Below are 22,533 nucleotides of genomic sequence, written 5' to 3'. Positions count from 1 at the left end.
TAAGGAATAACAGTCCGTATTTCCCAGTTTTCAGGCTTGATCTTTCCTCGTGTTCCCATGTCCTTTTTGAACAGGCAATGTGTTCCATTAAATGCAGGGATGATTATAACATTTAAGCAAAAATACACTTGTCCAGGAGGACAGTCAGTTTTCTGAAATGAAGATCTTGCTATTTTTGTGGGTTTTCCTGCTCTGTCACCTACTGGAGCACCTTCCCTGTACTTACACATCTGTGTTTCCAAACCCCCTTCAGGCCTCCACTCTTGTATTTGATGCCCATTTCTCAGAAGGATTCCCTGTGTGCCTGGATTTTGTGTGCGGGGAAGTTCCCGGGATTCTTCTGAGGCAGAATCCTCCTCAGAGCCCAAGCAGCCCTGGGAATTCTCCGTGTCTGCCTTTTCCCGTACCACTCAAGGGCATACCCTGGCACCAGCATCAAAAGACATGGAGGCAGAAGCGATCAGCATTATCTGATAGCGTTGAGTCAGTTTTTCCAAATTATGCTGTAAAACAAAATGTTCTTGCCCTCTATAGTTCCTAAAGGAGGCAATTTCTTTGTTATTCAATGTGATTTTGGAAGAGATAGCCTGTGTAAAGCTTGCTTCGTTGTATGTTGCCCGAGGAAGATTCACTTTGCCTTTGCTCAGTGGGAAGAGGTGTGTGCATAGATGGCTTTGTTCAGGTTGTCCCTTAATTTCAGTATGGCTTTCTTATTCATTGAAGGGTCTGGGCTTTGCCTGGGTAGCTTTGGGTCTGGCCCATTTTTTAAAAAAAGCAGATGTAGAGATGCTGAAGAAGAGTTCTGTCATTGGGAAGTGTATGTTTTGAGTTGCTAGGTCATGATGTTTCAACGTGACAGTTTAGTAATGGGTAGCATAAATAAACCTTTGCACAGGTGCCCTGTCCCATGGAGGAGTGATGGGAAAGTGGGAGGTTCTTCCCAAAAGAAGAACCTTTATTTTCAGTGAAGCAGCTTTATGATGATATTGTGACTATTGCAAAGCATACTGTTGCTTCCTTGCTGGAGTAGGGCTGCAAAAAGCTTTTAGAAGGTAAATAGATTTAAAAACTTTCTAGTAGGAAGAGGGGAAGCAGCACATTCTGCATTTTGGTTCCTGTTTTGAATGAAGGGCAAACTAAGGAATTCTAGGGACATGGAAATATCCTAGGTTGTTACAGATACATGTTGCTTTGGCTAGAGTTTTGATTCCTACATGTCAGTTCCAGATAACTCAGAAATCACGTCTCCCATAATAAAGCTGGCATCCCGTGGCTATTTTCAACACTATCCTATGTACTTCTGCTTGCTTCTGCTCCAGCAGTAATTCAGAGGGTCATATTCCTACTTATGGAAAGCGTAACCTGAACAAGTTAAGGCTTGCTAAGCAAGGAGTTGCAGCCGTTTCATTCCAATAAGTACATAAATATTTATATTGAGCCAGGGTTCCTTTTGTGCTGAAAATAAAGGTAGTATGTGCCTGTTTTTTTAAAAATATATTACCCTGGAGATAAAATGGCTTATGTCAATAGTAGAAAAATAGATGCGAGTACTGGTATTGATTGTGATATTGGTCAAAAGATCTGCCACGTCCAGAGGGCCTTACTGTTTACTTGAAACTCCTGCTGGTAAGTTAACATAAAGGTTGACATCAAGAGATGATTAATTAAAAGCCATAATAAACATGGAATATGATGGTTAACACAGATGGAGCACTGCATGGACACTAGCTAACTTTTAGCACACGCTTAACTTAGAAGAAAATGGTGATTTTCAAGAGACAGCTAAGTCGGGGGGAGTCCAGACCTGTGGCTTGTTCGAGGCTACATACTGAGTGAGACAATGATCACTCTCCAGGGCATATCTAGTGCTCTTCACCCCGCTGCCTTTCCTCCGAGCCAGGCTTCCTCTGCAAGAGCCCAAACCAAAGGTGTCCTGAGAGTCATTTCCCACCCTCTGCACTGGAGTGGATGGAGTAATGTCAAATAGGCAACCCCAGAGGGCTCGAAGCTGGGGTGCCGCTTCACCAGAGGTTAAGTGACGGTTCTGCTGTTGATAGGCAGCACGCAGGCTGCCCCTGCAGCCTTTCTGCCCCAAATTCATCTGGACACCTGTAAAATGAGGGAGTTGGTAATGCTGAGCTGCTGTGACCCTGTATGGCTGCTGCTGGCTGCTTACACATGGGCTGCGTGATGCTCTGAATAAGAAAGTGTTGAGAGATCACATTATTAAATTAATTGATGGTATGATGAAAATGTCTCCTCAGTCAGTTTGTTGACTTCTAGGGACTCATCTCAGCTAGGGTGCTGCCTTGTACACAGGTTCTTACTGCTGTCATTTGTCCTCCTCTGCCAGTGACTTCAGATGGAGCAGGCTGAGAGCAGCCCAGTTTTCTTCCAGCAAGAATTAATTTATTTCAGAGGCCATTCAGGATTCCAATAAATGAAGCATGCCTTTATGCCATTTTAGAATAAGATCTGTAGCCTTGAGATCAGAACTTGGAAAAATTGGGGAGCTACAGAGGACTTTTAATTGTGCTTTGCTTTGTTTGAGGTCAAAATGAACACACAAAATTGTCAGGCATACCTGGGATTTTAATGAGATGATAATTCTTCCCATACAATGAAAGTATTTAAAACAGAAAATAGCCAAATAAATTCTCTATCCCTTCCCCTTTTTTTTTTTTTTTTTTTTTTTGGAAAATAATTATTAGAGGCAATAAAAATCCAAATTCAGCCTGATTATCCTTGGGTTTTGCACAATTTTTGTCCTTCCTGATAAAATGGGTTGATTTCTCTTTCCCTCAAAATTGACAAAACAGGCAAGGACAAAAATAAGAACCTTATGAAAATCTTATCATTGGAGCTCTTTATGTGTTTAGGTTCCATATAGTTACCCAAAAGAGTTTTTGGAAATGTCTCTGCTTGGTGAGATGTTAAAGTGGGAATGCTGTCTTCCAGCATAGCTTATTGTTAATGTCCTTTCAGTAGGATTAGCTTTCACCCTCTCACTGCTTGCTGTTGAGTCACTGCCAGCTGCTCATGTATGTAATATATATGGGTGTGCTAAAAATCCATTTCCATATATGTGAAAATAGATGGTTTGTACAGATACAGTGCCATACACCACACATATGCCCTATATCTGCTGCAGTTCAGAATGTCAGCGAGCTCAGGGAAGTGAGGACCAGGGCTCTCTTAGAGGATGCCAGAGAAAGAAAGAGAAAGAGAGAGAGAGAGAGAAATGGAGGGATTGGTTTGTTCGCATAAACCTCCCTGTTACTGAATTGCTTTAATACTGCACCTGTTTCCAGTTCTTGCTCTCGTTCTCTTTTGTTGCTTTATTGCAGGTTTTCAGATATGTAGGCAACAAAAAAGCCCACGTCCGGTGAAACGGAAGATTACAATTATTCATCAGTATTCCTGTAACGTGGCTTCTCAGTAATGTCCCCTGGGAGTGTTACAATGAATATCTGACATTAATTGGCTCAGTACCTATATGTCTGACCTTGCAGAAATTTAATAGATCAATTCTACATGTTGTTTACTGATAGAGAAAACTTACTCAGGGCAGAGGATGCATCTTTGGATGTGCTTGAACCATGCTGACAGCCAGAAGCAGTGATCACACTCACTGGATCATGGAATAGGAAACAAAATAATAGAAGAGGGAATCAGAAAGTGATTGGGGAATCAGAGAGTTCTCTATCTTGTTTTGCTGAGATCTGCTTCTCAGCAATTTTTAGGCTTCTTGAAGTCTTTGTCATTGCTGGATGCTGCACACTTGATCCATACATGCTAGTTTTTCTCCTTCAAGTAGTACATGTGCTGCCTTAATAAATGAATGTATCATTCCCATAGTGAGCGATAGAATTCTAAACCAGGTCAGATTTAGAGGAACGGCCACTGCCATATGCACTTGCATTTAAATAGCTCGCTCTTTTGTGTTGCTCACACTCCTACGACAGAATCCGCTAGGAGGATCTCGCAGTGGCCTCGGAGCAGCTCTCGTCAGCCAGTGCGTTTCAGTGCGCCCCGCTCCGTCAGCAGCAGGCCCTCGTCTCCGCGCTGCACGGTGCACAGTGCACGGTGCACAGTCAGCTGGCTGTAGCTGCTCGGTGCCTGCGGACGCGGGCTGCGCATGCAGAAATGGCTGGTTGCTCGGCTCCCGTCTGCTCAAGGGAGCCCAGACGGGGAAGGTCGATGCACTGACCCGTCTCCGTTTGGCTGAGATTCATGCAAAGGGTGTTCACAGGGTTTAACTTTCTGTGCTGCCGTTTGTCTCGCAAGTCAAAAAGTTGTTGAGAGGGAGGGAGATATTTTGAAGGATGCCTAGCGACATACGTTGCATCCCTGCCTCACTGTTTTTACTGCCTTTGTTTAAGTACAGGAGGGAAGCGGTGCGTGTTCTGCTTGCGTAGGGCGCGAGCTGTGCCTGGAGCGCCCGGGAGGCCCCAGGGGCTCGGGCTGCTGCAGGCTGCCCTCTGCTCCCTCCCGCCGGTTGACAGCTAACCGAGCCCTGCGCTCCGGGAAGCGGCCCGCATCCCTGCCGCGGGCTGGTGCCGCGCCCCGGCCGCCGAGGGGGCCCGTCCCGCCCGCCCGTCCCGCCCCGTCCCGGCGCGGCGCGGCGCGGCGCGGGGCGGCGGGCCCTGACGGCGCTCCCCCTGCCCTGCCCTGCCCGCAGGCGGACGGCGGCGGCGCGGCGGCGGCGCGGGAGGCGGCGCGGGAGGCGCTGGTGCTGAGGAAGGTGTGGTCACGCAGCCCGGCCCCCGAGCGGCGCGCGAGGTAAGCGGCTGCCGCGGCGGCGGCGGCGGGCGGGCGGCGGGGGCGCGGCGCGGCGGCGCGGCGGGCTCCGCGCGCGCGGGCGGCGGGCGGCGGGCGGCGGGGCCGTGGCCATGGCCCCCGCGGGACGCGCCTGAGCCGCCGCGGTGCGCGGCCATGGGCAGCTCCCGCGGGCGGGTGGCGGGGCCGCTGGCCGAGCGGGGCGGGGAGCGGCCGCTGCCCACCTTCGACGTGCCTTACTTCAAGTACATCGACGAGGAGGACGAGGAGGACGAATGGAGCAGCCGCTCGCAGTCCTCCACGGAGGACGACTCTGTGGACTCTCTGCTTTCTGACAGATACGTGGTGGTGTCGGGGACGCCGGAGAAGATCCTGGAGCACCTCCTCGGCGACCTGCACCTGGAAGCCGCCCAGGACAAAGAGACGGGTAAGGAGCGAGCGGGCAGCGCCGCGCCGGGGCCGGCTGGTGCCCGGCTCCGCCGAGAGCCGCGGCCCCGCGGAAAGCCGGCGGCTCTGGCCGGCCCCGGGCCGAAAACGCGAGGGGATGCGGCGGGGAGAGCGGGACCGTGTGCTAGGCGCACGGTGGCGAAGTGAGGCGCGCAGCAATAGCCGCAATTAGTGAATCTACCCAGGAATTGCACACTTAGCTACAACTTCTGCCTTTTTTTTTTTTTTTTTTTTTTTTTTTTTTTTTAATATGTGGCTTACACTAGATCGCCCGGGCTGCAGCGTGTGTTGCGCAGCACTCATGTCTCTTCAACTAGGGACTGCAATTCCTTGTAGCCTGCAGCTATTATTATTATATTGATCAGAATACTTGATGTTCACTTCAGTCGTGTGGCTGAGTGCACATTTTGCCACCACCCAAGTACTTCGGCGCATCCTCTGTTTCATCAGTGTGGTTTATCAATTCCTCAGAACAGAAGATGCAGCCTGATGCTGTACTTGTATGTCTTCAACCAAAGGTAGTAATCTGTTCCAGCCCAGAGCAATTATTATATTGATCGGGCTACTTGACATGCAGTTTAATTTTCAGCTAGATCGCTTGGCCATATGCACAGCTTGCTGTCACCAGAGGTGCTGTGGTAGTTTATCAGGAGTGCCTGCAACCTGCAATTTATTTATAGTTTTAATGAAAATAGCCAGGCTGGTGAGACTTCCAGAGTTTCCAAATTCTGAAGAGAATGCTGAGGATGCAGCTGGATCTCAACAGAGCTGTGCATCTGATCGCTCCCAATAGGGTTAAAATGCATACTCTTGATGCCTGTATATAGCTCTCTCTACAAATGAGATTACTGAGAATAAACACACTTTAATCCTTTTAAGTGACTGAAAATATAAATAACATCTGTGATTCCCAGAGGTACATCAGCAGTGGGTTGTTAGAACAAGTCATTAGTTTAGTGTGGGACAATTGGGATATTCCTAGTGATGATGCATAAATGCCCCAAAGAAATATATGGAGTGTCCAGTGGTGATAGTATTATGTTCCTAGTGCTGCTTTTGTCTGCCTAGGCATTAATATGTAAGTGCAGAGAGGCTCTGATCGCTTTGCTTTCACAGATGCAGTCAAACTACTTCTGTGTATGATTTATCTGAGACAGCCCTTGGGCAGTGTAACGGGGTGGTTCATTGAAGGATACTTGGGCTCTTTGTAGTCAAAATTCAGATAAATTCAGAAAATGTTTGCCCAGAAACATTTATCACCTGCAGATTGAGGGACATTAGTTGCCCTGCTCTTACAGTTCTTTAGCTTTGTTCATAAGCTCAAAATCTTGCTGGAAAACAATGAAATTTTCACTAGTATTATGTGTTATAGTTTAGTGTTTTAAAATACAAAACACTCTTTACATAAAATATTAGATACCGAGTATATATGATATTGATATTTCCTACCTTTTCTTTCTTTCCTTCTTTCTTTCTTTTTTCCCCTCTTTCTTTCGCCCCCATCACTGTGCCCAAGCTGGGCAGTTCATTAGCCTCTTACTGTTTTAGAGAGGAGCTGACAAACTGCCCTCAGAGCAAATACTAAAGCCACTACTTGACTTGTTCGTTAGCAGATGGTAATGTATTTAAATGTTGGCTTCTCCTCCCATCTTCTGCCTTATCCGAGAGAAACAATTAGCTCTTCTCTGTAGCCGGGGCAAACTGGATCTCATTGATGGAACCGAGAAGTAGGGGGCTGTGGTTTCGCTTTCCTGCCATCACAATGAAATGTCCTAAACCTTGCCCAGTGCCCCTCAAGTTATCTGAGGGTAGTTCATCGTACACTGTTTTGTCTAGCTTTATTAATCTGGTAATAGAGTACTTCTCCAAAATAAAAGATTTTTTTTTTGAATTATGTTTTCTAATGTTTGTGTGGTAGATGCCCCTGTGATAATTGTGATTGCTTTGTTTTGCAGATCCCTATAGTAGTTGACACAAGGAAATACAGGAAACATGGCTTTATAGTAAGCATACGTACACCTTTGGCGTCCTTGTGCCATTTGTCTAGGCTTTGCTATTCCTTGTAGGCAATGGCAATTTTTATAGTTCCAGTCTGGCCCATCCCAGAGGACTGTGGAGTGGCAGAGTCCTGCAGGCTTGTGTCTTAGCAGACACAGTTTTGTGGAACATAAAAGGACAATGTCATTGCACCCAGCTGCTGCTCCTGCTGTCAGGTTGCCAGTTACATGATGACTTCCTTGGCCTCCTGTTCTCCTTACAGCCCCACACCCCTGTTTGCTTATTTGTATCTGTGGAGAATATAAGAAAGAGCCATTCTTATGTATGCTAATGCACAGGGGGCTGTTGTTCTACTTGATCCTTTGCATTGGTTTCCAGGGAGGGATGCTCTCATTCCCATTCTTTGCATAACAAATCGAGGCTGCAAGCCTCAGTGGTCATTAAAAGTAATATCCATTAACTCCTGGGCATGGTCATGAAACACTGTTTTTTATAAACAGTAGCATGGCTGGATGATGTGCCTTGTATTGCTTCCAGCCATCCTTCATTTTCTAGCCCAGGTCAGCAGATACCAGTTTACAGTGGATAGAGTAAAGGAAAGCTTTGGAGATGGTCTGGAATAAATTTAACCTTGGTCCAGCCCAGGCCTGATGGTTCCTTTCAGTTGCCTCTAAACTTGCAGCAAGATACCTTAAGCACTCTTTGATCCGTGTGCTATGATAAACAGATAGGAATAGCTTCTGTCACCCCTCCTGAAGAAGAGTCCTGTTACCTGTGACATGGTAGAACATCATTACAGCAACTAAGGACAATAAAGAGGACATTGCTGAGGGCAATAAAGAGAACTAATCTGTTGCTCATATGACTTCTGTAGGCATGTCTTGAAAGGTTGTCTTGAAAGTCAGAGGTTTACAAGACTCCATAAACTTAGGTAGTTAATAACTGTTTAATGACTCTTTTTTTTTCCTGATGATTGTGGCAGAAGTATATAGGAGCCCTTGAGGCATCATCTTCAGTTGGGACTTGCCACTAACCTAGAGCCTCCCATCTCAAAGGAAGAAAATTTTCATCATGTAGAGGTGCTATAACCTGTAATATACTACCTCCCCAAAAGACTGTATTTTTCTTGTTTTCTAGCATGAGTAGGAAAACATGAACTATTGGAAATTCTTTAATTTCTGTAACTAAGAATATTTTCAGATGATCTCTAAGCTTGTTGTAATCATCTATGAATGTCTGCTGAGTGCATACATTAAAGGGCAGTTTGAAGTCTTAAGAATTCAGTAGAGTAAGACCCTTCAAATATGTCAGTACTGAGGCAGAAAATGTTAGGCTTACCTCCTGGGAGAATCCTTGCCAAGGATGAGAACTTGAATGAGTAATCTCTGAAAAGCCAAATCTTATGGTCTCAGGATCTCTAATCCATTTCCATTGACCATGACTTTTTCCTTTTCTTTTTTTTCTTTTTGTTTTTCCCTCAAAATTGTTATCCTCTTCTACAAAAGCCTTTCTTTCTTGGGCATTAGCAACATTTCCTTTCCTGGATATTATCCTGATCTAGTCTTCGGAGGATCCTCTGACTGGTCTCTATTCAAACATGCCATCTTGCCTCTTGGTGGTCTTGTTCAACATTTGATAACCTCTGTGACACAATGATCATCAAATCCACTGCTACTTCCCTAGGCTGCTTCGCTCTCTCAGTCCATTCCCATGTGTTGGACCACCTCTCTCAGGTGGCTTAATCTAAATGTTGCTGAAACAGAATGCTTTATCTCCCCTCATCACATCTGATGACACTACTTATCTTTCAGCTTGCTACCATGATATTCATTTTAGGGAATGAGTAGGAAGAAGAGACTGATTTATGAAGGTCTTTGAGGGCAAGAAGCAGTGCGAAATGGAGACCTAGAGGAAAGAATGAAATGAGGAATGGCATGACTGGAGTAACAGGTGGTGGTGATGGTCTGAACTGATGCATTTTTTAGAAGAGGAGGTGAAGGGGATTGTGACAAGGTAGAGGCATGATAACTTTTGTCAGATAGGATATCACAGAATTTAGGGTGGCAAGTGATAAAGGCCTGGAGGAGAGTTAACTGAACAGGAAAAGAACATGAACCTTCAAGACCTAGTGAAAATAGATGCAGAAACATTTAGACATGGCTTGCATGTATTAGGAATAGGAGGAGAGGAAAGGTGTAATTACCTTTCTGCCATGCTGTGTCACTTTATCTGAAACTGTAGATGGTCCTTGAGTCACTGGGAGCTCTCCCCAGTCACAAAGAAGCAGTTGTAGCTTTGGGATCATGATTTAGCATCCAGAGGAACCCTCAAACCTTGTCTGTTTGTCCTAGAGCACTGTGTAAGGGTTACTTTTGTTTAATCTGTTCTGTTTCCACACGTGCACCAAGATGTATGGCTTGCCCTGAGGCAAGCCTTGTACCTGACCTTTTAGGAGAAAGGTTTCCCCTTGCATGAGTTAATAGTAGTTATATAGCTGCTAAGTGGTGCTTCCAAGAAGTGCTCCAGCTCTGCCTCTTCTAGGTGTTGTCTTTTGTCTAGCAATCCAGGAAAAAATGCCTATATTTGCTTTGTTTCTTAGCTATAGAGAATGCTGTTAGGATTCTTGCTCACTGTGCCTTATTGCTGATGAATGGAAGGTGTTTAAAAGCATGTACTCCTGGGACTGCCGCAAAATCAAGATGAGTGTATTTGATGCATGGGGACTGATGTCAAGGAGAGTAAATACTTGCCTAACATTTTGTGACTGTATCTTCTAGCATTTAGGATAGAGAGAATAAATGCCTGCTATTGCCTCTTATCAGCGCTTTACAATGAAATACTGACTTACTGTTATTCTGGGGGACTTTGTAAACTTCACCCCAAAGTCTTAGGAAAACTTGGTGAACTGAGTAGGAAAAATCCATATTATTACAATGCTTATAGAGAGGAATAAGAGGTTAGCAGACCTAACATGCATGTAGAAATATCAGTGTTAACAATAGCAAAACTATTTTGTTTTATAATAAAAATAATTGTTTATCTCAGTGTTCAATATTACGAACTTGAGGAGGTTCCCACACAGGACCTTTTCTACATACAGAATGAGTCAAAGGAGCTGTCTCAAATTGAAGTATCTGTAGAAGTAGGTTTAGAGTAAATCAATAAAATGAATAGTAACAAATCACCAGGATCAGATGTTACTCCCTGAAGACTTCTAAAGGAACTCAGATATGAAATTGCTGAACTCCTAACAGTGGTGTGTAATCTATCATATAAATCAGCTTCAGTGGCAGAGGAAGGTGGAAAATGTGATGCCAATTAAAAGAAAAGCCTCTGTTTGCGGAACCTCTAAGCAATAAGGTTGTCATTTTACCCATACATTATTCCAGCATAAACTGGCACTGCAGTCAGAAGAAGTAGCTTGGCCTTCCCCAGCCTTCATTCCTGCCTCTGAACCGATCACTCCCTTGTGTTAGTACAACTTTTTGTGCGATTTTGTGGTGGACTTGATCAGGGAGCTGATCCTTGTTGAACCTAAATCAGGAAATAGTAAATTACTAGTTTTAAGATGTATCAGTTTCCAAACGCAGTTAGTCAGTCAGTGGCACAAACTTTACTTCTGGCACAAGGGCGAGGGTGGCATGGAGTGGGAAATATGCAGGTGAAGACAGCAGGAGAGATGGACTAATCCCTTTAGCAGCTGTGCTTGATTGCAGCAATTTGAATTACATGTCAAACTGGAGCCTAACTTCAGTTATGACTTTGTGCTGGGAACATGAGTAGCACTACAATAAAAGTAGAATGAAGAAGTGCATGCAGAAATATCACACTGAGGGAAAACAAATGTACTTTTGGAAGAAAGCAATCAAACCTTGTGTATCTTGTAGAGCTGTTAAAGATCTGAAGAGTGTTAGGATATATATGATTTGGTCTGTCCATATCTTACATTTGGATTTCCAGAATACTTTTGTTAAATTCTCTTTCCAAAAATCCTTAAAGAAATTTAGAAAATCTTCTCATAAAGGAAAGGTCCTTTGCAGGAGTAATAATGGCTTAAGAGAGAGAAAAGAAAAGGTGAGAGTAAACTGTTGGTTTCTGAAATGGAGAGAAGTTACCAGAATGAGCTGATCATGTTAAATGATTGAGAGTCTCATGCCAAATGAAGCCATGGTTTTGTCTTTGATGACCATGCAAGATTCTGTTCTCGTACACCTAGCTATTCCCATCTCTGATTTTGAGCTGTCATGTTATCCTGTTACTGAACTGACAAACATTACTTGTTTGTCTGCAAGTTGCATTAGATCAGGAAGCTGATCCAACTCAAAATAACCTTATGGAGATAGTAAGAATGGGGCAGTGTAAGACTGAGGATAAGGAGTTTGGAGTGGGACCCCCCTGAAAACCAGCCCTGTGCCAGAAGGAAGGCAGAAGAAATAACAATCTGTGTGACTGCATGATAAAATTGCAGATGAGATCCAAGTTTGATAAATACGAAGTAATGTGTTCTCCAAAACGGAGAAAAGGAAATCCTCGTTGTACATATCCAGTGGAGGCACGGAATTAGCTAATACTGTGCAGAAAACAGGTCTTTGGAAACCATGTGGATGGTTCTTGGAAAATTTCATTCAGCGTTGGTCAAAAAGGCAAACAGTGTTTGAGACAGTTAGGGAAGGAAAGAAGACAAGCAAGAACCATACCATTGTGTAATTACCACTGTGTAATTGTGTAATATTGGGTAAATATGATTTCCTCTTCTCTCCCAGCTCAAAAAGGTTTTAAATAAACTGGAAGAGGTATGAAAAGGACGTCAAGGATAATTAGAAGTATAGATTAAATAGATCTAAGACTAAATAGTCTAGAGTTACTCGGCATAGAAAAGAGGTATCTGTAAAGGAGGGATATATCATTATATATATAAAGGAGGCGTATCATTATGGTCTGTAAAACCATGAATTATGTGGGGAAAGTGACTATGGAAAAATTATTCATTGTTTCTTATAGCGCAGGAAATTATTTGGTTTATAATGAATAAAGAGAAGTTCTTCTTTTGATATGATGCACGATTAAACTATGAAACTCATTGTGTGAGGATTTTGTGGAAGCCAAAATTCGAAAGGATGTAAAAAGAAATTAGGTAAAATTGTGGAAGAAGACTCCATCCTTCCCGGGATATGGTCCAGTTTGGGAAGCTATGACAGTATATCAGAGAAGGTTAATTCTGTACTTGTCTTTTTCTTATGTTTTTATTTTCCCCAGGCATCCTCTCTCAGCCTCTGTCAAAGACCTAGTACTAGAACTAGAGACTGGGACTGAGGCAGCCAGCACGGACGCTGGCTTCCACTCAAGTGGGAAGATCTTGTATCCTCCATTTGTCCTCCTTTTCGTTGCCATGTAGCCTCTTCTCCTCTCGTGCTTGGTTTGACCTTGCGCCAAGCAGATCTAAGCATCTTAGTAGGAAACTATTGTTTCTCTTTGCTAGGATTATTTTCTGTCACATTAGTGAGCTGAATCAGCTTGCAGAAAGTGTGTCATGTCTGGAATTCACGGCAGACAGCATGTCACACACACTGCAGTGCCTAAGCTAATAGGAAATGCCAGCGTGGGGAATATGTCTAAAATCCTGTCTCCCGCTGGAGCTCAGACACTTGTTTGTAGGAAATGAGGCCTCAAAGCCTGAAAAAGACTTTTTACACTTGAGTGCTAGAGCACGTTTAGGGCAATCTCTGGGAAGGGCAGAGTCCTGGGAGGCTGCTCTGGGATTGTTTCACTGTTACATCCAATGCCTGGGAAAAAGTCTTGGAATCAGCCCCCCAGCCCTCCCTACTCGCACGAGTGTGTCCTGTCAACGGTGCTACAGGCAGACACTTCTGTCTGTTCACTTGTTTCCGTGAATCTGGTGTTCCTGCTGTACAGTTTTCTGAAGTCAGCATGGGGAACAGTGAATGGTCTCATCATGTTGTCTTAGTGATCAAGGCTCTTTCTGTAGATGCTAGTGGTATTTTTTCGGTTCATCAACAGTTGCTTTTCATGATCTAGCATTTTCATGCCTATCAGATTAAACCATTTCAAGGAGGGAAAGGGCAGCCATCATACAAAGATACAGTTTCAGTGTGTGCAGAAGTACCTAAGGTACCTTTTGGCACCTCAGGCACCTAAATAGGGTTTTCTGTCCCCTGTGTAAGAGTAGTGTTGGTGGGAAATGGTGAGGCAGTCAACTTGGTAGGAGAAAAAGCTATCCACTAAATACTATTAGTCAATCAGATCATAGTATTTTTAGTCCCTCAGTTTTCCTTCATAATTCTGTGATCTATCTACTTGCCACTTTTTTCCATATGGGAAACTAATAAGGAGCATCACAAAAACCCTACTCTGAAACCATTTATTATTAAGATTTGTATTGTTGACTGTAGGAAGGCTTTAGTTTTAGTGGTCTGAATAGAGAGGAACTGGCCAATGAGGTTCTGGCTTGGGAGAAGTTTTTTAGTGCTTAAGATTTGTGATGATCTTCTTTTGACAGTGAAAAGGGCTATAAAATCTTTTTTGCCAAGTCGTAAAATGCAGAACAGATTAATTTGTTTTACAGCAACATAGACCAGGGTGATGTAAATATTTTGATAAGGTATTTATGAGACAGGTTGTTTTGATGCTGAGAGCTTGTTTAGACTTCCGTAAAGCCACTGTGACCCTAAAGAGTTCTAACCAGGTAAAATCACTTTCTCCTTAGAGACACTGGAAGTCTAGGAGGTGTGAATGAACTGCCAGACCAATGGAATAACTGTTTCAAATCTGCAAAAGCCCATATGATCATATATGTATTTAAATTAATATGTGTTAAATTATGCTAAATAGCAGAGATTATAAAGGGGCATATTTGAGAAATATTTCTTCAGAACTTTTTTCAGAATGATACCTCTGACATTTGTTGATTTTTTTTGTATTGTTAAGCCAAGAAAGTTGTGAGGGTCGGAAGGATAAAGAAACTGTTGTAAGGTTTTGCTTTATAAAAATATTTGTGTTTCAGTGCTAAAAGAGTGTTAGTAAATGTTGCTTCTCCATTTCTGTCTCAGTCCAAGCCTTTTTTCTGACCACCTGAATGTGGCTGGTCAGCGTCAAATCTAGCAGATATAAATAATGTTCCCAGGTCAGATGACTAGAACTCATGTCCATAAAGGCAAAAATAAAAATTGGATCCTTGCACTGTGTTGGTGCCAAAGACCAACCATCTCTTGATATAGAGATGTAATATCAGAAGTACAAATATGCCAGCTGGCTTACGTACTGTACTGAAGAGTTTAAGTTTGGTCTGTTCAACAGCTGCAAGTTCAGGGACAAAGTAGGTCAGATCCCTTTGGTTGCAACTAACGTTCTACCTTGCAGATGCGGACCAGAGCTCATGCCCTATTAAGTGGCCTAGTGTGCAACACAATGCAATGATGTCCCTTATAGCATGCCTATGTAGATGCACATACAGATTGTGTTTCCTACTCAGTAGAGAGAGAGAAAAAAAAAAGTTAAATTTGTTACTCTGTGTGTGTGTTGAGGGTGCAGGCATATCAGGTTTTGAAGCGCTGCCAGCCACAGTGAAATGGAAGTGTTATCCTCTGGGAGGCTGGACAGAAGGGGCAAAAGAGATGGGACTGCTTTCCAGTGAGCCATGAGAACATCAAAAGCAAAGAAAGTTAACAGGGCTGCCGACTCAGCACAAAGATATAGCCACATTTCGAAGCAAGTCCAAACCTTTATAACTTTTGCTTTCTGTCCTTTTGATATTAGTCGCCTGACAGCAGTGGGATCAAAGCACCAAATGTGAAACATAGATGGGACCAGACAATGCAAACTGTGGCACAACCTTCTACATGTTCTCAGCCCCTAAACGCAGCCCTTTCTCCATGTTTTCCCAGACTGTGGCCAATGAAGCAATGATGCTGATTAATTGTAAAACACATGCAGTTATCTCAAAGCTACTGTTTCTATGAGAGAAAAACAAGATATGATTTATAAGGGAGTTTCTTATATTACAGCTATTTATTTGTTGTGGGGGTGGGGAATCAGATCACATTTCGACATTCAAATGTTTCTTTAAATCTGAAGTAGAAAACATTATTAGCCCTTCAAGGAGTAGCAGCAGACTGAGTGTGGATTGGCAGGTCAGTTAACTGTGAGAGCAGGAACTGGGAATGCAAAATGGAAATATCAGCATTGCTGCTTCTTGCATAGTGTCCACACATCCTGTTCCTTCATCAGGAGACACAGACCATGCTGTCTTTCAGCAGCCTCGACCAAAGGTGTCCCACCTCTCATTGCTGCTTACTCATCTTCACCATTTACTGTTGTTCTCCTTTCCTTCATTCTTAAGGCTTTTTCTATCCAATGCCTGACCTGCAGCCTCTTAGCTCTGCAGACTGTTAAAAACCCAGACGTTGTCTTCAGTATTCTGTTTTTTTGTTCCTCTTGCACAACACAGTGATTCACCACCCACTAAGCAAGGGTGTTTGTACAGTAATGACTCCAGTCACGCGTGATATTAGCACTTTGGTGCGATAGCTATTAAGTAGGAAGCTTGTTCTCAGAATAGAACAAAGCCTCCTTCCCAAGAGCTGTCCCTCTCTAATGTTACGAAACTTGGATAGGGTGCTCTGGAAGATTTGTAGGAAAGAAGTTTGCATGGGGTGGGGGAGTTATGTAAGAACGTTGAAAACATCAGACTGGGTCTTGAAATACTTACTGCGTCTTTGAGTCCGAGAATACAGTTCACGCACTGTCTTCAGGGCTTGAATTCCAATGTTTCCAGTGTTCAAAGTCACTATAATACAATGATTTTCTTGTGAGATTAGCATTTGCCGAGAAATATAAAGAGCGTGTTCATTCCCCACCCACAGGGTGGAAGGATGCATTCACTGACAAACTGAAGACCTGGATTTACTTTGAGGTTGTGTATTAAAAATCTGAAAGAAATCTGTCCTTCAAAGCTGCTTTTTTCCCCTCCTTATGAATTAAATTTACTCTCATGTTGTTAATTCCTCCTTCCCCCGCGATCCACATTAACATGCCCTTAGTTCAAACAGTTTTATAGTAATACGGAAAAAGCAGCCTTGACCTTTTTGTGATGAGAAACAGGGCTGTTTTTGACTGTAGCCAAACTGCAATTATATTTACTTTTCTAAGCTACTTAAATGCAGTCTGTGACTACTGCTTTGTGAAACTTTGTTGTATGGTATGCTGACGCAGTTATCATCTTTCCCACCTTTCTGTTTAGCATTTTTTATAAATCCCTGTGCTTGGAAGATACCTAAAGAAATTAAAACAACAGGCACAGTCCAAGACCTATTTGTGAACCTGTATTTGGAATAGTTTTTTGGCTAATTTCATGTGCGTAGTGCCCAATGAAGTTTTCTACAGGCTCTTTGGATTGCCATTAATAACCGTGCAAAACCTGAAATGCATTTCAGTACCAAATGCCACTGCTTGCATCGGTCAAATAATCACTGTTGCATATTCCCCATCTGTGGGATAGGCAAACTGATGCCCAAATAGTAGGTTGGCATCACAAATAGTGGAGTTGCAGATCAGCATAGAGCGAGGACCATGATGTGCTATTTGTGAACTGCTATGCTTCTCCATTTGGTCTCCAGCAAAGTTGTCAGACCTTGCTCTTTTTATTTCCTTCCCAACACACTCCAGATGATCAAGTTCTCAGCTCTGCTGTGCCCTGACTCTAGCTGCTGCTTTTTTATTGTATCAGAGGTAAAAAAGAGGAGAGAGCAGCTATGCTACAGTTACTTAAGGCAAGAATTTCTATGTGCTGAAAGGAGTTGGTTGGCGATTCTGCTGTGGTTTATGTTATCTTGCTGGTTTATGATTTCAGTGTGCAAGTCAGAAAATCAGCTACTGCATTTAGGAATAAATGATTGTAGGAGGAGTGCTTTTATGTGTGTTGAGGTGTCCATCTAAAAGGCAATAATGGACCTGAATGCTCTTGGCATAAATTCAAAAGCTTTGTGCATTAGCTGAAAGTTGTAAGCTCATAATGCAAGCTTTAAATTGCTGTAGCTTTTTTTAGAAGGAGAGGCTTGATCCAGTTTAGTAACTGTTGAGGGCATATAGCACCTTTTAGGAAAGTCTGTGTGGTTGGCATTGAAGACAGTTCTGCATTTTTTTAAAGTCAATTATGATCCTTTCACAGATTGAAATAGGAGTAGAATTACACCACTTTGACAGCCAGTGTTTTTTCATGACTTTTGAAATATCAGTGTCAATTACCCTCATGGAGTATAGCTGATTCTGGCAGAAAAAGCTTTTCAGAATAGCATCAGTTACTGCAATAAAGTAAATTGCTTGTCCCATCTTTCAGACAAGGTGAAAAATACCTAAGTGAGTTGTAGTTGCGGCGGCAGCTCACGTAGTGGTCTCTTGAGTCAGGCTGAGAGTATGAGATGACCTTGTCTCAGTTCAGAAATGCTTGTGAGATCTTTCTGAAACCAAATCAGTATACTGTCTCTGAAGTGAAAATGTGATGGCTGTTTTCAAGGACACTGAGGGCAAGAAAAAATGGGGGGAGGGAGAAGAATGGGGGAAATAGATCCATGTAAATAAAACAGCAACATGGGTGGATCTAATTTTTATGGAAGCTAACTATAAAACTTAGAGTTTCCCTGTCACAACATTTGGGATGAATTATATTATTCTGTTGCTTTAACTTCAGCTTCACCAGAACTAGAGATGTAACTATGGAAAAATCGTGCTGCCTGACCTGGGATTGCTGGAGGCTTTTATACCTCTTCTACTACTGCTTTTCATTGCATTTCTATTTCTTTACTTTTTCCTAAGCCTTGCATCCACCCTCTTGCCCACAAGGCCTTATTGATTCAACAGCCAGCTTTTCCTTCAACTTATTACCCTCTGTTTTTTAGGACTTAGGGCTTGTTGGCTTATCTGTAGGCACCACTGAAGATAAAAAGAGAAATCTGGATACTCCTTTTTTTTTGCTTTTCTATTTCTATTCTATTTGTCAGCATCAATACAATAATAAAACCCTTGTTGGATTTCATTCCCCACCTCACCAGTCAATATGAGCCTTGTCAATGTGATTTTGTTTGTTGTTGTTAATGCCAGTGCATCATAGGGAATACAGAACCACTAGTTGGAAGCAGAAAGTAAACAAACAGCAACAAAAAACAACCATAGACAAATAGCTTTTGTTAGGTCTCTGATGTCACCCTTTCTTCATTCAAATTCTCAATGCAACAAGGAGCTACAACATTGTTTTTCATGCTCTAAAGCGTAGAAACCACCAATGATGGAAAAATGACAACATTTAGATTATTAAGGTAACTACAGCTTCTCCTCATACTGTTGCACTCCATTCAACATCTCAGCTTAGAGGACTGGAATTTTTTTAGAGAGCAAGATTAGTGAGATCTGATTGGGGAAGCTATAACCATGTGCATGATTACAAAGAGGAATAAATCATTGATAACAATTTTCTAAAAGCATATGGAAAACATGAGAATGGCATCAGCTTTGCAAGAAATGCTATCTTGACAAATGGAGAGAGTGCACTTGCTCCTAGAAAGTACTGCGTTGTGTCATGGAGATCTGGGATGAGGCAGTTGAGAGCAGTGGGTGGAAGCAGTTGCCCAAAGGGCACGGACAGATCTGTGCCAGTTCTTCTTCTGACCCATAAGGTCCTGGGCAGGAATCAAGACAGGGACTGGGAAAGTCAGTCCTCAGACCATAAACAAGCTAGTTAGGCTGATGGTTGTCAGACCTAGGATTTGACTTGTGGACTTCTGGGATCTGTGAAGGGAGTTGGTACAAAGAAGCCTATTGTGAGTGCTGTAGTGGTGTCCTCACCTTCAGTAGGAAAGGTTTAGGGATATCAAAAAACTAGTGACTTAGAACAATCATTAGGTTACTTTGCTTTGGACCAACGTTTTCTGAGGTGGAGAGGCATTTTTCAGGCTTACAGTTACAAATTAACAGATTGTCTGGATTTCAAAGCAAGGAATGTTTTGAAATTGTTCCACAAACACCACAGTAGGCAAGTGGAGAATATCAACTAGAAAACTACTGTTTTATCTTTCCCACTGCAAAGAATGGCGGTGCTGCATGATGAAGCCTCAAACTGAGCAAAAAGATGTAGCTTTTGTATTTATGTTAAAATAAATAATGTTGTTTATAGTTTTTGGACTCTCTCATTTCAAATGGAAGTGAATACACCACCTTCTCTGCTAATCTGTGAATGCTGAGATGGCCGCTTTTGGCTTGACCATTCATGATTTATTTACTTTTAAAAATTCAAGCATAGACATATGTGTGCTGATTTATTCCTCCTTGTAATTGGATATAGTGATTAGATGAGCTTGCATATTGTAATTCATTGTCCTTCCGGGATGTGGACTGCTGTGTTTTTAAAGTAGTGGCTCTTTATGGACTTAATTCCAGCTCCTATATGTTTACTGTAACTGGTGATGTATTTCTAAGAATTACTTTAGAAAATTGCTTTTTAAATATGTGCTCTTATACAGGAATGTTTAGCTGGCTGAAGAATTATACTCATCGGAGCCATTCTTTAAGATGCCTTGCTGCTTTCTCTTGTAGGCACTCTTCAGTGAAAATAAATGCATGTACGTGTTCTTTATTATGTAATTTGTAAGAGGCAGTAGTCAAGTATTACACCAGCAGTAGTCTCTTAATGGACTGTACCCATGAACAGGTGACTGCAGTCAGTTTAAGGAGAGAATCATTACGTAATTAATTATTTTCTATAGAGAAGCCAGGAATAATGTGGAAAGGGCATTGCTTCTTAGTGAGAAACAAATGGAAGTGCATGTTTTCATAGTGTCTTTGAGAATTTGCAAATTTGGTTGAAACTGGTCAACAAATTGAACAGTTACAGGGGTAAGGGAGAAGAAGACTGAAACAATTGGACAGACAGCTCAGCTGCAAAAGCTTTGTTCCTTTAAGAAACATGCCAAAGAAGATAATATGTTAATAACAGTAAAGATGTTGTAGAAAGTATACTGTTGTTATGCTATTTAATTTGAAAAGGGTTTGGAAATTTGAAAGGGAAAGGTTATTTGCAGTAGGACTGCTATCTGAAACCCACATTCAGTGGTTTTAGCTCACTGGCAGGAGGCCAAATGCACTGGTATTTTCTGCTTGGGAGAGTGCATGATGCAGTGAATGAAGCAGCAGCACAGGAGTGAGGATACTGGATCTGTAATCTCAGCTCTGGCAGGTGCCTCCTGCATGAATTGGTACAGTCTCTGAGCCCATGTGTGCCTCACTTTCCCTGGAAAAATAGAGCTTTGCTGTCTCTCATGGAAAAGTAGAGCTCATACTTTTTATAAAAGTTACGCTTGCATTTATAGATGAAAGAGCTATAGAAATGAAAGATGGCAATGAGTGGTAGTCACTGCTGGATGTTTATGTAGTGCTGAAATATGATCATAGACCAGATGAGCAAGAGGTCCAGTTTAATACAATACCATAATCTAATACTGCATTTTATGATTTTTGCCTTTTTTCTTTCTAAACACTGCACCGGATTAATTTATGCTTGTACAGAAGGTATGATTTATATCTCAGCCAAGGAGATTCCTTTGTGCCCTGTGAAAGTCCAAGAAACAGCTGGCAATATTCATGGAGGAATAAATTGAACAAATAATTTCTACAAAGTACAGACTGCACCTCTTGCATTCGATGCAACTGTATGCATGAAAGATAGAGTACCCCATAAAACTGAAAAAAAGAAGAAGATCCAGAAGAGAAACCTGGAGTATACCAGTCCATGGTTATGCGTATTCGAGAGCTGTGTGCTGAGTGTATTTTTTGTGACTAAATCAATAAACAGCACTAAAAATCTGAAATCGTGGCAGAAGTGAATATACATCTTTAGAAAATCACCCCACAGGGCTTTCATCCAGGAATTGCTTAATATCCCCATTTTATTCCAGCAAAATAAAGCAAGGCTATCAAATAAAATCCTTGAGCAACTGTGGTACAGCTAAATCACAAGTCTAAGGCTGAATTCCTGCATAGGTGCAAACAGTTTGAAATTCATCAAAATAAAGGTGTTCTTTCAAAGGCATAACATTAAATTGCTGTGTGTTTGAAGTAGCCAAAGGATCCTTGCACAGTAGCACAGCTCTGCTGCTACAGAGCAATGTAGCACATGCAGGTATTTTAATACTTGCAGGCAGCTGAACTGCAAATAATGTTTATTCCTCTTGTCTTAACCGTGTATCGTCTTTAAACAGTACAAGCAGGAACCTTTGTTATTTCTTTCATTATACTGTCAGTACAAGGTTGTGCTGACAAACCCTATAGTTTGAAGTTGTTAGATGTTCTTAATACCCATACATGCTGTGTGCAAGGCAATTTTTTTTATTGCTGTCTTCTGTTACAGCTGTCACTAATAATAAGAAGAAAAGCTATCTTTAATTACACGTTACCAGTCATTGGAATGGCATGAGTGTCTCAGTATATCGAGTACGATTTCAGTACAATTACGGAGATACATCATGTATACAAGTATTTAATTGTGGAGTTAAAACATGATAAGGAAATGTGTCAGTTTTTTTCTGGAATCATTCCTCATTTGGGGAAGCAAAATGAAGCTTTTAATGACTGACCTTTTAGGCCCTATCCATGGCTGTGCTCTGACCATCCTTGTTCTGGTTTTATTCTGCAAAGCTTCTTCACTACCTGTAGTGGTGGCAAAGGGAGAATATGGGAAATTTAGGAGACAAGTATGGGCCCTGTTCTTTCAGGTACTGATAGGTCTCTGCTGCACTTTACAGGCATTTAGAGCAGGTTATTGTATAAATTATTTAAAAAGTGTATTATGAGTATTATGTGGCTGGCGACATGAACTGTTGTATGCCCTGGGGAAAAATGCTGGAGGTGGCATCCAGCAGGAATAAAATTTCACTGCATTAGGATTGCAGTATACTAATACCAGTCAAGTCTCGTGTGCTGACTGCAAGACTCTCACAGTAGTCTCCCTCCTCCTCCTCCCTGCTCCCACCCCAAGAAAGCTTGTAATGCATTTGAGCCGTGAGCCACTTCAGACTTTGCAGTGCCTTGTACCTCCATACAGAGGAGATACTGGCTAGGAGGTCTCTGTGCTTGAGGTTACATGGCTATGTGAGATCGGGCCTCACTGTAATACCCAGGACGCCATAAATATTCTGTCGTTTCACCTGGTGCATTGCTCTCTCACGTGCTGGAAGAAAGATCAGTGCACATTAGTCTAGTAACTCAGTGCATGTTATTGCCGTCGTACGCAGAGATTTGGACCAAACC

General features: G+C 42.4%; 1 protein-coding gene across 3 annotated transcripts in view; it reads left to right on the top strand.

Moving 5' to 3' along the window:
- Nucleotides 1-22,533, top strand: part of RAPGEF5 (Rap guanine nucleotide exchange factor 5) — a 167,480-nt gene that overhangs the window by 94,520 nt on the left and 50,427 nt on the right. For all 3 annotated transcript variants that reach the window (XM_062569216.1, XM_062569215.1, XM_062569214.1), the window contains exons 10-11: nt 4,682-4,782; nt 5,118-5,206. In XM_062569216.1, the coding sequence (XP_062425200.1) occupies nt 4,682-4,782; nt 5,118-5,206 (190 nt within the window). The remainder of the gene's footprint in view (nt 1-4,681; nt 4,783-5,117; nt 5,207-22,533) is intronic.

The sequence above is a fragment of the Rhea pennata genome, chromosome 2, assembly GCF_028389875.1.
Source record: "Rhea pennata isolate bPtePen1 chromosome 2, bPtePen1.pri, whole genome shotgun sequence".
In the NCBI taxonomy this organism is placed as follows: Eukaryota; Metazoa; Chordata; class Aves; order Rheiformes; family Rheidae; genus Rhea; species Rhea pennata.
The sequence above is the reverse complement of the archived record's forward strand: the minus strand, read 5'-3'. Positions and strand labels throughout refer to the sequence as shown.